The 16,783-nt window shown below is 32.8% G+C and overlaps 1 protein-coding gene across 1 annotated transcript in view; it reads left to right on the top strand.

Annotated features, from left to right (window-relative positions):
* The first annotated feature begins 12,562 nt into the window (after nucleotides 1–12,562).
* Nucleotides 12,563–16,783, top strand: part of LOC149262823 (callose synthase 5-like) — an 82,994-nt gene continuing 78,773 nt past the window's right edge. The window contains exons 1-9 of the mRNA XM_089425310.1: nucleotides 12,563–12,878; nucleotides 13,404–13,697; nucleotides 13,792–13,892; nucleotides 15,187–15,308; nucleotides 15,437–15,533; nucleotides 15,693–15,803; nucleotides 16,013–16,141; nucleotides 16,282–16,374; nucleotides 16,481–16,572. Of these exons, the coding sequence (XP_089281436.1) occupies nucleotides 13,529–13,697; nucleotides 13,792–13,892; nucleotides 15,187–15,308; nucleotides 15,437–15,533; nucleotides 15,693–15,803; nucleotides 16,013–16,141; nucleotides 16,282–16,374; nucleotides 16,481–16,572 (914 nt within the window). The 5' untranslated portion in view covers nucleotides 12,563–12,878; nucleotides 13,404–13,528. The remainder of the gene's footprint in view (nucleotides 12,879–13,403; nucleotides 13,698–13,791; nucleotides 13,893–15,186; nucleotides 15,309–15,436; nucleotides 15,534–15,692; nucleotides 15,804–16,012; nucleotides 16,142–16,281; nucleotides 16,375–16,480; nucleotides 16,573–16,783) is intronic.

Raw genomic sequence — 16,783 nt, 5'->3', positions numbered from 1 at the left:
AACCTCTTAGCTAACTTTATGTAGTAGTTCAGGACATCCTGTAGCAAATCATGACATCTTGTAGTAGTTTCTTATAGAAAACCTGTAGTAGCCTGTTTTGACCCTGTTTTGACATTAAATGATAGGATAACCTATTATAGGAGTAGGTTAACCCCTAAACTTGGACTCCATGACCACCTAGACTAGCCTTCCCATTCCTTTCCCTCGTGCAAGATCAAATAGCATTAGCTTTTATATTTCAAAAGTTAGCAATTAAGACTTTTTCTTCAAATGTGAATGAGATAGTTAATGTATGCATGTTTTAATTCTGAGATGATAGAGTAAATTTCTATTTTCAAGTAGTCCTGATAGCTAGATGATCAATTTCAAGATTGACATAGTTTCCTTTTTGCAAGTGATTTGTGTCATTTCATAGCTAGATGATTTAAGGCATTTCATAGCATTTACCATTTGGCAGTTTTCATTTTCTGAATAAACAATTATTTACTTTCCCTGCAATAGAACTAGCATTATATTCACTATCAGTAGTCAAGCTCCCCTTAGTTCAATAAAGGATTGGTCTGGAACCTTAATGGTCAAGTGCCCCAGTTTAGAAATAACATGAGTAGAATGATGCATTTGTTGTGTATATAGCACTGTCACCTCGAAGTTTGTATGAAACCTAGGGTTGATAAAGTAAAGTTGGTAGCCCTAGGAGTTGCAACATTCTTGCTGCAATACTGAGGGTCATCAACATGTTTCACTTTTAAGTTTCAATATGTGTTCTAGGTTCATATGGTAGTCTGTTATTTCATTAACATGATGTACATTTCTATGTAGGAACATATGACAATTCTGGGCTTTTTATTTTATTTGGTATATCGATATTCTTTGGTTTCTTTTCAAAATCTAAAGTGGCTTTATAGGTTCTAGAATGCTTGATCTTTTTAGGCTTTCTTTTCCATTCATGGGCATATAGGTAACTTGTAGAACAATTAATATTAGGGTGCAACGATATTATGGTTTTTGCTACCCTTTGATCAAATTCCTCTACCTCACTAGTTGTGTCATGAAATATGGAATTTATATGGTACAAGATATTTGATAAGCAAGGAGTATTTTAAAGCTTTCATTATTAAAACCCAATGATTCAGACTTTTAGATATCTATTGTAGAGTAAAATCTCCTTCATGAATGTCCATTATGATCAATATATTTCTCATGGGTTATACCAGGATTCTAGTGTTCTTGATACAATATATTGATTTGTGAAGAATGTTGTTAAATCATTCATTTCTTGATATTCTAATTTGTGTATCCCTTGAAAAGTTTCCAGTCTAATCAACCTGATGAAACTCAAGGCTACAATAGTCTTGACCAGACTTAGAAATATATGTACAATATCTATGGACCATCATCTAATGTAATGCGGTTCAGACGAGATAAATAACTGCCAAGTTGCTTCAGACAAAATGAATCACATGAGCAATGTTGCAAATTCTTTTCTGAATACTGCAATTACTACTGTAGTTGTTACCACCACAACTTCTAAGGTTCAACCCAACCAAGGGTAATGCATGAGGATGTGAACTATATGAATGACAACTAGCTCATGATGAACCAAGCTGCAAAAGATTGAAGCATGTTGAATAATATCAATAATGCAAATATTGTTGAAGAAGAAGTTGTCATAGCTCTAAGGTTGAGCATAATGAAAAATTTGGGTAATAACAATAACCAAACCAATTGGAATACTTGTAATATTCTCTCAGGCTACGTTCTCTATCTCCCTTAGGGCCAACCAACTATGTATATGGGTTACCAAATGTGAAGTGGGTCGTAAGGAACCAAGCTTCAGAAGAAGCCAATATGAATAATACCACCAACTTTCTTGACCATCTTTTTCGTTGTTGTCACCACCTCCATGGCTAAATAAATGAGCAGCAATGGTGACAACCCTTCATCCACTGATAGTAAGAAACATGCCTTTGAGGATGCAATCACACCATTCGAATTAGTTGTGCCAATTTGGTCTAGGGAAGTTGATCAATCGTTGGACCACTAGACTTCAATCTATCGTGGGGATGAGTTTGGGATTCCAACGTGCCAATAATATCATGCCTCAGCCATTTTCTATTGCAATAGACAAATGAGCTTCAATTGTGGAAAATCATGGAGACAAAGAAATTGTGAAGCATGCTTTCAAGGCTTTTTGACATAATTTATCAATATCATCATCTCCAAAAGCTGATGTAAGTGTCAATTTTGTCGACCTTTTCATAGGATATTGTGCAAAGACTACTAAGATCAATAGAGTTTGGGATAGATCTTGAAGACAAATTATATCTAAATGAAAAAATTGTGGATGTTCTTCCTGTAATAATTTCTTCTTCTTCCTTTATATTTATTTTCAAAATTATGTCCAACTTTTATACAATCACTAGTAGCATTTTTTGAGTGAATATTGAATTTGTTCATCATATTGAGTAGATGACTTATCAGTCCTTCAAAACAACTTTTATTAATAGAATAGAATAATTCTAGACATAATTTATGCACCATCTATGAGCTTTTAGGTGGTAACTGTGATTTGAACCTTTGAATTCTGCTAGAAATATTTGAATATTATTTTTATGCAAATATTTATGAGTAAGATCCACCATATTTATATTTATAGATACATTTATGTACTATGTAGTTAGAATGCTTGAAAAATCTCCAATTTTTTCTACAAAAACATAAAATCTTTGTATATTATTTTTCTACAAATATTTATGAGTAAGATCCACCGTATTTATAGATACATTTGAGAATTATAAAGACTAGCCACAGTTGTCGAATTTAATATAAAAATTCTATACTTGTTCAAAATATGGTTCCTTAATTTTCTCTCCATGTGTTGTGAGTGCCATTAGATCACGCAACAAGAGTTCACAGAGATGGTGTGGCAAGCATTGGTAACAACTCTAGAAGTGGTGAAAGAGAGTAAACATCAAATAGTTGAGACAAAGCATCTTATGAAGGCTTTGAAAGAGCAGAATAATGGCCTCATGCGTCGAATATTTGCCAAAGTTGGGGTCAACAACACAACTCTTCTTCAAGTAGCCGAGAGGTTCATTCAAAGACAACCCAAGGTAAGGCATTCTCTCATCTATTCATGGAACGTTTTATCTCAAACCAACAAAAATAATCTAAAAAGTCTCTATTTCTTTGTTTTCTATATTTAATGACTTTTTTCAGTTGTTATCTATTTGATTTTCTTAAATATTTATTTTTAACATTTGCATTTATATATTTGGTATTTTATGAAAATTAAGTATGAAGATGCATCTCAATAGTGAAACTTTGAAAATTTGTTGGAGTCCACAATTACCTATTAGATTTCGTAAACATTTATATATTTGGTATTTTATGAAAATTAAGTCTAAAGATGCATCTCCATAGTGAAACTTTGAAAATTTGTTGGAATTCACAAATATCTATTTGATTTCGTAAACATTCATCTATAACATATAGATTTCTGAGTTTGTTTATTCAAATATTAACTCCATCTGCTATACATGTATTAGTTCATTATTCCTTCTTGTTTGTTTGTATTTATGTATTAAATGATTCAGTAGAAAAGGGAAACAAAATGGAGAAAATGAAATAGAATGAACCTTGAAAACGTAGTCAGAAGCTATGGAATAGAATCTTTAACCGAGAAATAGAAACAAAAGAGAGAACATGGTTGGATGAAGATGCAATTATTGTGAGTGATGAGGAATAAAGTGTGTGTCATGAGGATGATTGCAGTGATGATGATAAAGACTTTGAAACCAACCATAGCACTAATGCTAGTCTGTCTTTTGTTTCTTGGTGTCTCGGTGCAGTTAGATCAATCTCTTCATCCTTGGGAATATAATAAATTTCACAGGGGAATCGAAAGGGCACTTTGACACAAAGAACCATTGTTGCTGAGTCTTGATATGACTGTTTGCTGCAATTTTGTGCAATGGAAACATTGTTCCCCTGTCTTGCAAATCAAGCAAATCCAAATCTTGATCCCTATAATTATTATGCATGAAGCTATGGTGATTACTAGACTGATACTAGATCTGTTGATTCACAACTATGAATGATAATTTTGATTATATATATATATATATATATATATATATATATATATATATAGAGAGAGAGAGAGAGAGAGAGAGAGAGAGATAAAAAATTCTTGTTGGTTGAATACTAAATTTGGGAGGTTTTCTATGATTTGAAGACTCATTATGTTTGCATTGTTTTCTGTTGCTAGGACTCCCTAGCAATATCGTTTTCTATTAGTTGAATTCAAAATTTCTCCCAGGGGCATAATTGATCTTGGAAATGATCTTTTGATGATGTAAAAATACTTGAATTTGTAATTTATATGGCATTGCAGAATTGATTTTTTGATGATGTCAAAATACTTGAATTTGTAATTTATATGGCATTGCAAATAAACATTTGTAATCAGTTGTGGAGACAATTACTATTTTAACGTTTTTCTTGAAAAAAAAAATTGAAGAATATGCAAAGATGCCAAATCTTCTGATTACATGAATGAACTCTCCACCACTTACAATTGAATATAAAACCTACCTATAGTTAATTTAATTTTACTTCACTACCCGAGTCTTTATGAAGCATTGGCAATTGCATAGTAATTGCACTCACAAATAATTTTTACAAATAAATTTATACATAAATAGGAATGGAATGTCTTTGAGTAGTGACTTGATTCCTAGATGTATATATTCTACCCTCTGAATTTGAACTTGTAACATTTTACAAGAAGGCACGTGTTCTTAACTATTAAACCCACTCAATCTATACCTAAAGTAGGTGTAGTCTAACTAATAGACAAAATCACTTTTTTTAAAGAGGTTTGTTTTATTCAAATAAGTACAAAGTAAAATTAATAGGGAGAGGTTAAAGATAGAAGTTATCTTTCGAGGAATTAAACTATTCCAAGGGGTGTCGAATATCAACCAACCTTCACATAATCCTGGTGATAACATCCTATTGGTCAATAAATCTCTCTTCCATCCAAAATTGGGGCTTATCCCAACCTAGGATCAACCTACGTTGAAAAACAAGAAAGAAAAAAGAAAAAAAGTACAAGGTAATAATAACAACCGGTATAGATCCATCATAACCATGAATATACCAAGTATTGAGAGAGATCAAATCTCCTGATGTGCAAACTTCTTTTGAAATGTAACACTGGAAAAAAAAAATTGCACCTCAAGAGATTTAATCCCTTTGGTGCTTGATAAGTCTATGGTTAAAATGGATCTATATCGGTTCCACACACAGACACACAGTGTCCATCTGTAATTTTTCATTGTTTAAATTGAATTTTTGAATGCACAAAAGTATACATTACCTTCGTAGTCCCTTTGGTCTCTAAGACTCTCTAGACTATACAACTTAAACTTTCTTCCGAGAAATCTTTGCTAGATTTTAAGACAACTGACCAAAAAAATATCAATTTATATTAAGAATTAAATGAAGTGCACATCTCCTTTTCATGAGGAAGTAACTAAAATATTTCACTTTTTAGTTACTTCTTGCTTTTAAACACACACACATATATATATATCTGAGAGGATATGGTGGCAATGGAGAGTTTGGAGAGGTTTCTAAGGTTTGGAGGTATAGGATAGTAGGTGAATACTCAAGACTTTAGGTGGTATTGAATTTTTTTAGAAGGTTTGAGTTAGTGGAGAGGCACCAGGGAAAGCAGGTTATAGGAAGCACTGGCCAAAACAAAAGATTTTTTTTTTTTTTTACTAGGGTAAAAGTACTTACCGGTCGTATTAGATTTTACCATGGAGAAATACAGTGGTATTGGTCATGCCTCTGATGATTTCCCTATACCATGGGAGTCAATGACAACTCATTATGCACTTGGAACTGATTGGGATTTGATTGAAGCTTTTTCGATTGTCATTACCGAATTTTTTGTGCCTCAAAATTGTTTCAGCGAACCATATCAATTTGGATCTAGCCTTGGAGGTCAAGCCATTTCGAATCAGGGATCTTTGTGGAGGTTTAGTATTGTATCAGGGATGGGGGTTTCTTTCAATGGAAATATAAAATGACAAAGCCCAAATCTACCTTTTAAGACATAAAAAATGACAAAAAACATTCCCTCATTTGGGCTCCTTTCAAACATCATCAATCATCACTTTAGTGGACACCGGGATGGTGGTTTTCTGCAAACGCTTACATAGGTTTCCATTGATAATTCCTCGAAGGAAAAAGGGGGAATCGGGGTGGAGACTACACATACACTCTCAGTAACAGAAAAGTGGAAGAATATTTCGACAAGCGGGGGGTTTGGGTTTTCCATGGGACGAGGATTAGCAGATGAGAGGGGTGAAGAAGTTGACATGGTTGAGAAGTCTCAAGAGGAAAGAGATACAAATAATGGCCTGAGATTTGAGGTGGAAATGTGTCCAGGAGGAGGTCATGGGAAGAGGAAAATAAAATTTTACAAGTCAAGGGAAAGAGTAAAAGGGTTGGTGCTATGAGAAGACGTTCGGGTGGAGGAAACCATATCCATGGTGAAGACAATCATCCAAGGAAAGGCCAGGGCTTTATTTTTTGAGATAGGAACACTAAAGGAATGGGTTTCAACGAAATGGGGGAATACCTCAATGAGGGCGATACAGGTGATAAAACTTGCTCAGGTTGGTTTATGATGCGGTTTGAAAATGCTAAAGCGACTTTGTGGGTCCCCAATAGGAACTAGAGCATCAATTCGACACCCATAGTTCTCAAAAGATGGTCTCCCCTTTTCGATGCCAGCAAGGAGAAGCTAGAAATGGTACCAATCTGGGTAATATTTCTAGGGCTCCCAACCCATCTTTGGACCTTGGATGTTTTTAAAGCAATTGGGAACATGTTGGGGGATTTCTTGGAGGTGTACATGTCGTTTAATGAAACAAGCTGCCACGTGGACGACGACGAGAATTTTGTTTTGCATGAACCCGAAAGAGGGGGCTATTCAAAGATTTGGAGCTTTGTTGTTGGGGAATTTCTTACCATTAGAAGTTGTATTATGAAGGGATGACCTTTGATTGTAGAAGATGCCACAAAAAAAGGGCATGTTATGAGGGATGGCCCTCTCCCATACAATGATAAGACACTCAACAAAGTGAGAGGGGAGGAGGTGACGTTGAGATCTCCAAGGACGGATGGGTGCTAGCTAGCTTCAATTGACAGAGGCACAAAGTCCACTCTGGCAAGATTACATCAGGGCATTAGACAGATCAAACATTAGGATACGTGACCAAGAGGACTCACTTTTTCGGATACACTCATCCTTGGGGGTTTATACTTCAAAGGCGGGTTATGTACACCTAATATCTGCCTCCAGAAATGAGAATACAGTTTTATGGTGGGAAAAGCTTTGGATACTGAACTGCCCTGCTAAAGCAAAAATATTTTTATGGTGTGTTTTGGAGAATAGGTTTGTGACATGGGAAAACCTCAGAAAATAAAGGAAGGTTCGAGCTAGTGCATAGTATGTAAAAACAACGAAGATATGGTTGAACATCTCTTCTTGGAACGTCCCTTTGAAAATGCGTTCAGGATGGAGTGCAAGACTAGTATGGGCGGTTCCCAGAAGGGCAAGGCGAAGACTTTAAGCAGGCTTGGAAATCTTGGTGGGAAAATGCCCCACACAAAAAACTTTGTAATTTACCCCCCTTGGTCTCTTGGGGAGTATGGATTGTGAGGAACAAAGAAACATTCCCAAACATTATTTCTTCACCTAATATGATGGAAACAACCATTATGGCCATCTATATGTCTATTCCCATTACAGAGAAGGAATATGTGCCTTGTATTATTATTGTTGAGGAAATCAATCACTCTTTCCCTTTGGTATATTTTGATGGAGCGTCTGATGGGAATAATTCATGTAGAGATGGAATAGTTTTCCATATGCAGGAAGATCATGTGTTCAAACATCATATTGGCCTTGGCCAAGGAACCAATAATTTTGCCGAATTACTCTCATTGAAATTGCTACTTTTCTTTGTAGTTGAAAAGGGTTGTTGTAGACTTCAAATTTTTGGGCATTCCTTACTAGTGGTTAACTAGTTTAATGTTGTACAGAGATATCATTCTTTTGCTCTTCTCTTACCGCTTAAAGAGGTTTTACATATGAAAACATCCATTGAATTCATTGTTTGTCGTCATATCTACGGGAGAGGAACTTTATGGTAGATGCCCTCTTTAAAGGGGGGTGTGGGATAGGCTCCTGGTTCATGGATGATCACATGATTGATATATGGTAGCATTTAGGAATATCTACATCCTCCTTCCATGGAGGGGGGCTAAATTTTCATCTACTTGTCAGTCTCTTCCAGTTCTCGCCCTGGTTTTTTTCTAAAGATGCAGATATAGGAATTTGATGACCATATCAGTTTTTTTGCATGGATTTTTGTAGGTCCTTAAATGGATGTTTTTGGTTATGTTTTTATTAATCATAGAATTAGATGCGAACTGGTGTGCAAACAATTATGTGCTGATGTGTACAGTCAGTTCAGAATATGGATGATGGCTTTTTGTGCCTGCCTTAAGGAGCATTTTTAAACAATCTATGATTATGTCTTAGATGATTATCAAACATTTATTGGCATATGTTTAACAAATCTGATCAAATAGTTACTAGCTTATGTTTTTAGATAGTCTGATTATTTGATTGATGTTTTCTTGGGCTTGCTTTGATAGGTAGCTTTTGTCTATCTACGATAGCTATACATGAATGTTGATCACAACATTTCCAAAATGTATCTTTTTCATTTACTTTTGCGTCTTTTTTATGAGGATATATATATATATATATATATATATATATATATGTATGTATGTATGTATGTATGTATGTATGTATGTATGTATAGTTTAAACTTCCTATATTGAAATATTTATAAGGAAAATATAATATTTCTAATTTACTTTTAATTACTTTCTCTTTATAAAATTGATGTAAAATTATGTTACTGAACATAGACATGGAAATATTTTGTTAATGGTTTTGAGAGTGCAAATGACATATTTTTACCTCACATGTCCTTACTGGGAATTTGAGTGAAATCCCCTTACTTTATAGCCACGATTAGGATAGTGACCTTTCCTCCCAAAGCGTTCCAAAGACAGATAGAAATAAAGAGAATGGTTTCCTTCATACTAAGTTGTAATATTAACAACTAATTGAGTCTGCAAAATGAGAGTGGGACCATTGATGTTTTATAATGCTTTTAATTAAAATGAACTAAGTATTGATATTCATTTTTGTTTGTTTTTATTATAGCTTGAGTGGGACCATTGATGTTTTATAATGTTTTTAATTAAAATGAACTAAGTATTGATATTCATTTTTGTTTGTTTTTATTATAGCTTGCATAGTTTTTTATTTAGAATATACATTATTTTTACCTTAAAAGAGAGACGTGTCAACTCGAGGTTGAACGTAGAAGGAATTGCACATCTCCCTCACACTGAGTTGTAAAATGCCTCTCTCGGCTACAGGGAAATGAGAGAAGAGGGAAGTTATTGATGTTTTATAATATTTTGGTTGTAGAATATGCCTTTAAGCCATAAAGAATTAAGTGACGAGTAAGATTATTGATGTTTTATAATGCTCTGAATTAAAAATAACCATATATATATATATATTTACATTTCTATTTTATTATAATAAAGGATATTTTTATTTTAAAAATAATATATATATATATAACAACCCCAAATTTAACAATTTTTTTAATATATTTCCTTCACAAATATAAAAATTATATTATTATAAAAAATTAATAAATATTAAAATAAAATATATTTTTAAATATGATAAAAAGTACTTGATATTTTTGAAATATATTTTTAAATATAATAGGATTATTACAGCCATAAACTTAAAACACTAGAGATATAGATATGCTGATCTTTCCCTCGTAAGAAATATTGCGACACGAATCATAAATTCTATCTTGCTTAGCATTTGGCCAAGCTGCATAAAATCACATGGAAAAGAAACGTATTGCAATGTTCGTTGGAGGGTTGAAACGAAATATTGATAAGGATCATATACGACAAATATTTAAGTACAACCTCCCAAAGGAACATAATTTGATTTGATTGACTCAAAGTTTCAGTTTCCGTTTCCATTTCCATTTACATGTAACATAAATTAGTTGGATGATAAGTTGTACAAAAGATTTTATTGGCCAATGGCACGTGTACGTAGGAAAGCATTCTTACTTGATCTCTTTTTCCTGTATCTAATTTTTTTTTGGAATAATTTATTATTATATTGTTTTTTGTTTGGGTTTTTTTAAATGGTTAAAATTAAAAAATAAATATTAAATTGAAAATTTTGAAAATTAAAAAAATAAAATAAATATAAATTGTTTTTTTAATTAGTTGATAGTTAATTTTATATAGTTTTAAAATGAATTATAAGATATAAAAATTATATTGAAAAAAAAATTATTTACTAAGTGTCATAATTTTGTATAATAAGGATCACTGCTCACCATTTTTATGTAAAAATTTCATTTGGATAGCTGCTCACCATAATTTAAGTAAGTATTTGAATAAAAATAGTGGGCAGCTATATACATGGCATTCTTTTATAAAAAAATTCCTAATAACATTTATTTTCAACATATGTCTATTTGTTACAAAGGAATTTCAAAATATGTTAAAAATCTCACATGGTAAAATGTTAATAACTATAAGCTTTCTATATTTCTATAATTTTAATAAATTCATCCATTAATTTAATAAAATTTAAAAAAAATGTTATATATATATATATATGTATTTTCCATTCATAATTTTAGTGGTTAGTTACTTTTTGTATCTAATGTTATATATTAGACTTGTTACTCATACAATAATTTTATTTTATTTCCAATTTCTTTTATAAAATAAATTAAAAACATTTAAAAGTACACAATTGAAAATTTTGACCTAAATGAATCATATGCCTTGTTATCAAACTTCAATAGTTCTTTGAGGGTTCTTCAACCATAACAACTTATATCTTCCGCTTCCACCTAGTGTTGTTTAAACTTTTAAACTTTTCAATATTTATCCTTCTTATATATGATAACATATTTTGATGATTGAATTGAGGCTTGTGTGATCCATATCAAGTTTATGAGAGATTTTTCGAAATGAAATATTTTGATGATATTAATATATAACATGCAACTCATGCCATCTTTACAACTTGCACTTTTTTTACAACATGATTGGTTTAATATCAAATTATGATTCTTTTACTGCAAATTCAAATGGATGAATATTCAAATTGGACACCAAACATCCAAAAATATGAATTACAAAATCATCTAGCAAAAAAAACCAATTACAAAAGTATCCCATAGAAAACGAAGTAAAAAAGAACCCAGTCACACTCAACCAACAAAAAGCCACTAACATTGTAAAAACACACATACTACAAAGATCAAATTATTATTCACATTTTATAAAGCAACAACTTGATTGTGGATGTTACAATTAGTCATAAGTTTAGAATTTAATATATTATTGCTTGATATACACATTTATCTTTACATTAATATACTTTAAAATGAGAGAATAAAATTGTGCATTAAAAGGTAAAACATTTGTTCATTGAAGTCATTCAACTCAAGTATTACATGTGGGTAGTATATACAAAATTAATGACATTCTTAAAAAGTAGTCATTAAACTATAACTCATCTGTTATCTACATGCTTTTTTATATAATTGGGTGTTACCCACATAATAAAGTTGTTGCTACTTTATTCATAATATTTAACCTATTTAACACAATTGTCCTTTTGTTTTAATTTCTTCATCGTTTGTAATATGAATTTGAAATTATTGTTTTTATTGTTTTGGAAGAGACTTTGATATTGTAGTTAATATGAATTTGAAATTATAGTTTTTATCGTTTTGGAAGTGTGACCTTGAGGGCAGGCCATAAAGTTTGAAACCATTTATCTATTTGTATCCATTTGTGTCATAGTCGTTCTTATCAAATTACTCCATTACTCATAATTGTTTTTCTTGTAAATGGTTCTCTGAGAGTTATATTTTTTCAAATTAAATCCCTCTTAAAATTTATTATTATTTATTTTTTATTATTTTATATATAAAAGTTATTTAAATATTTTAATATTTATATATTAAATTTGATTAATATTAAATTAAAAGTAATTATTACACAATAATATTTTTTTAAATAAAAAATTTATTAACATAATTGTTATATTAAATTTAAAAATAACACACTATACTCTAAATTTAATTCAGATATTTAAGAAAATCAATTTTGTATTTTTTAATATATGAATAAATGGATATAAAAATTTACGCAGAACCCTTCTGATTTTTAATGTCTAGGTGCAACTTGCAAATATTGCCAGCCGAGCAAGAGAAAGGAGCGTTAGGATTTGGAAAAGAGAATGTTGAAACATTAACCGTGAAAGCCAGTAAGGAAGTTAAGTGTCATAAATAAGTAGAAGGTAGAGACACCGAAACTGCCGGTGTTGTTGGAGAGGCCGTTGGTCCAGTCCAAGTAGTGGCTTGCTCAAGTTGCAACTCACTACCGCTTCAGTCACGCGCCACCCGCTACACGCACGTTGTTGCTATGTTTCCCTTATCAGCTGTCCACCTCCCTCATTCACAGCGGCGGAGGTCACATGAACGAGCTTCTCGTCATCGTATCTACACTGCACTTATTCACAGTTCTCTGCTGCAATAATTGCGCTGTTCCAGCTCTTGCTGCTCCAATTTATATATACGCAGGTTTCTTACAATTCTTTGTGGCTTTCAGGTCTCTGAGCAGTTTCAGATCCTGCCACTTTGCTGGTATGTGTAATGTTCAGATCCTTCCATCTTTCCTTACAAAAGATTAAATCCGTTTGGGACCCATTTCGCTCTAGACTTTGATTCTGTCTTTATTCATTTCATTATAGATTTTGATTTCAAGCTGCAATTTTAACTGTTAAATTTTAGTTTATAGAATCTTGTAGGCGGAATTCCCACAATAATTTTATCTTGAAATTCAGCTTGAATTTCTTTAAATTCGCTTTAGATGAAACGATTTATTTATATGTCATATAACTGCATTCAGATTCACTGCGCTTGACAGGCCTATGTTGAAACTTACTTGCAATTCATTTATTTCGATCGTTTATGTTTATTAAGGTTCATTTCGAAATTCTATAACATTATTCAAGATTTAATCGGATATGTGCAAGACTCAGTTCATTGAAATTCATTCTCATCTCTTCAGGACTCTTTAAAGATTTTCTTGAATGCCAGCGAGCTTCGAACTCGTCCTTCGCTAATGGTTCATGGTTAGCTAATTTACCTGTAATGTCCTGGTTGCAGGAATCGGCCTAGAAACTGTCCCTCAAAAAAGAGCCTTTAAAGGTTTTGCATGCAGGGAAGAGTGTTTGAGAAAATTATTCTTTTGTTGACACTTACCGTGACATCCACTAGTTAAAGTCTTGAAAATGACAAGTTCAAGGCGTTTATCTCGAAACCCAACGAGTGTAACAGGAGGCACATTTTCGACAGAAGTATTTGACACAGAAATCGTGCCTTCGTCTCTTGGGAGCGTTGCTTCCATTCTTCGGGTCGCTAATGAAATAGAATTGGAGCGGCCACGTGTTGCTTATCTCTGTAAGTAGGGTGCGAAATAATTACCTAAGATCGTTATCTGGCGTATGAATTCATTGCTACTCATCTGTTTTTTTTTGGCATTTCGTTATTTCAGGTAGATTTTATGCTTTTGAGAAAGCACACAGGCTTGACCCAGCCTCTTGCGGAAGAAGCGTACGCCAATTCAAGACTGCTCTACTGCAACGTCTGGAAAGAGTAAGAATTGTTGAAGTACCATCTGTTGACTTTGTCTTATGCTTTATATGCATGTTTTCAGATTTCATTTTTATGATTCTATCTTCGAGTACGCTTTTTTTTTAATTGTATTCCCTCGATCTTTTATCTTTGATTAATGGACCATCACCCTTTATCGTCTGTGTTTTTTTAAACCCTTGCCTTCGATTCTGGCTCTAGGCAAAAGAATACCAACGAAATCCTAAATCAGTTTTATTTTTGGCAGATATTAGTGTAGCCAGAGATACTTGGATGGAAGCGATTTACACCCAATTCCATATGCATCGTTCCATCGTTCCTTTCTTAGTATAGCCTTTCTTAATCTAGCCTTCCGTATAGTGGATCAATATGACTGTATATTTTCTAGTCACTCTAGTTAAAAATATTCATTGATCTGACTTATGCAGCCTAAATTGACAAGACTTGCTCCTCCCTATATCTTTATCCAATGTAATCAAAATTAGTGTTCCAATTAGGTATCGGTTCTTTTTTGACATCTCCATTTTACTTCTAGTTAAAAATATTCATTGATCTTATTTATGCAGCCTAAATTGACAAGACTTGCTCCTCCCTTTATCTTTATCCAATGTAATCTAAATTAGTGTTGCAATTAGGTATCGGTTCTTTTTTGACATCTCCATTTTACTTCTCATCTGGCAGTAACGCTCATCTTTATTTTCTCACGGTAATATGATACATAAAGATATTTTGATGTTTTTGAGGGGTAATCTTAATCCTTGTTGTAATGGCGTCTAAAAAAAGTTGAACTATGAGGAATGCATTATATGTTCTTTGAAGGTTTCTTAAAGTCCAATTAGAATGAGCAGCTTATTTGCAATAATTTCTGCTTATTTGTAATAAATCTCAGATGCAAGTTCAATTGGGTTTAGCTTGTGTGGTTGGAAGGAATGTTATTCTTTTTTTTAGTTCACTTTTTTTAAGTGACATGTTGAGTTCTAATTATGTTAATGTAATGGTTTCAGGCCTAGTTGTTGTTTGTGATTGTGCCCTGAAAATTCCAGGGTTTATCCTGAGTACCATCCTACCCATCCTTGAAATGAGAGGATGTACTCTGAATTTCCACTCACATGTAATCTTAAAAATATAATAATAATAATAATAATCTAATTTTAAGGTCAGCCAAACTAGACACCAGATTAATATATAAAAACTCTTGTTTATATCTCAAATTACATCCCTACCAAATATGATGGTTTTTTTTAATAGTATACCAACTTTCATAACTTTATACCATGTGCCTACTGCTCATTAACAGGATAATGTGCCAACACTAGCTGTGAGAATTAAAAGAAGTGATGCACGAGAAGTTGCGAGCTTCTATAGACAGTATTATGAACAATATGTCAGAGCACTTGATAGTGTTGAACAGGCTGACAGGTAACTATTATTAAAGATGGACATCGTTTAAATTGAATCCCAATATCGGCGACAATTATTATGATCAGGAGTCTTTTCCATTTCTCTTTATTGAAGATATTTTCTCTAAGGATCCTGTATCTTGGTAGGGCTCAGCTTGCAAAAGCTTATCAGACTGCAGGAGTTCTTTTTGAGGTGTTATGTGCCGTCAACAGAAGTGAAAAAATTGAAGAAGTGGCACCAGAGGTAAACAGAATGATTATATCAATCATCATTATTATAATTGAAATAGCGGTTTAGAAGTAACATTAATCTGTATTCATTATGCCACACTATTCATTATACCACATTATCAGGGTTTTCTTCAAAAGTAGCTTCTCAAGTGATATTTTGGTTAATGGGCAGATTATTGCAGCCGCCAGGGATGTCCAAGAGAAGAAAGAAATATATGCCCCTTACAATATTCTTCCTCTTGATGCTGCCGGTTCTTCACAAGCCATTATGCAGCAGGAGGAGGTAAGTACATTCAGAAAGGCATACAAAAGAAATGTGTTGTAACTGCTAATCATTCACCAGTTCATGTTTATTATAGTAGATACCGCACCTTTTGAGTGCATATACTTGTTTATCATTTCCTTGTGTAAGCTATGCAAAATATTATGGTGCATCATTAGGTTGTATATATTTTATCTTATATCTTTGAAAATTATGGACAATTTTCTCAGATAAAGGCTGCTGTAGCATCTCTACGCAACATTCGTGGCTTGAATTGGCTCCCCTTGCTTGAACAGCAGCAACAGAAGACAGGAGAACTAGATCTTCTTGATTGGCTGCAGGCTATGTTTGGTTTTCAGGTCAAATCTTCTAATAATGTTGACACTACAATTGACAAGCCAATATAAGCATGCTTATTTTTCATTTTAATGAAAATATTGTTCATTGGGACAAATATTGTGACAAATTATTGCTTTCCATGATAACTTCCTGTATCCAGAAGGACAATGTAAGAAACCAAAGGGAACATTTAATATTACTGCTAGCCAATGTTCACATCAGATTAGTACCAAAGCCAGAGCCTCTGAACAAGGTTGGTATCCTTCTATTCTGACAGAGATATCTATGTTTTGCTTTTGTATGATCAAGGTGGATGTGATGAAAGTTTCTTTGCCTAAATATTTCTCTTACATTTTCAGCTTGATGAGCGCTCTGTAGATTCAATAATGAATCTTCTGTTCAAGAACTACAAGAAGTGGTGCAAATTCCTTGGTCGCAAGCATAGTTTATGGTCCGTTATGGCATAATTTGTTTTTGGTGTTTATTGTTCTGTATGTCATTTAGTATTCGTTTTAAATTTCTTCAATGCATGGGAGCTCTTTTAAGCAGTTTAAAGACCTTCAAGGTCATGCCTAATATATACCAGTGTCCTAACCATGGATGGTAATGACTAAACACCACATATTGATTGGGTTTAATTTTTTTGACTTTCGTCTGTACCT

This window comes from Pinus tabuliformis, chromosome 6 (assembly GCF_031772625.1).
Source record: "Pinus tabuliformis cultivar Carrire ecotype Pingquan chromosome 6, CPIR1, whole genome shotgun sequence".
NCBI classification, from domain to species: domain Eukaryota; kingdom Viridiplantae; phylum Streptophyta; class Pinopsida; order Pinales; family Pinaceae; genus Pinus; species Pinus tabuliformis.
This window is presented reverse-complemented; position numbering and strand designations above follow the sequence as displayed.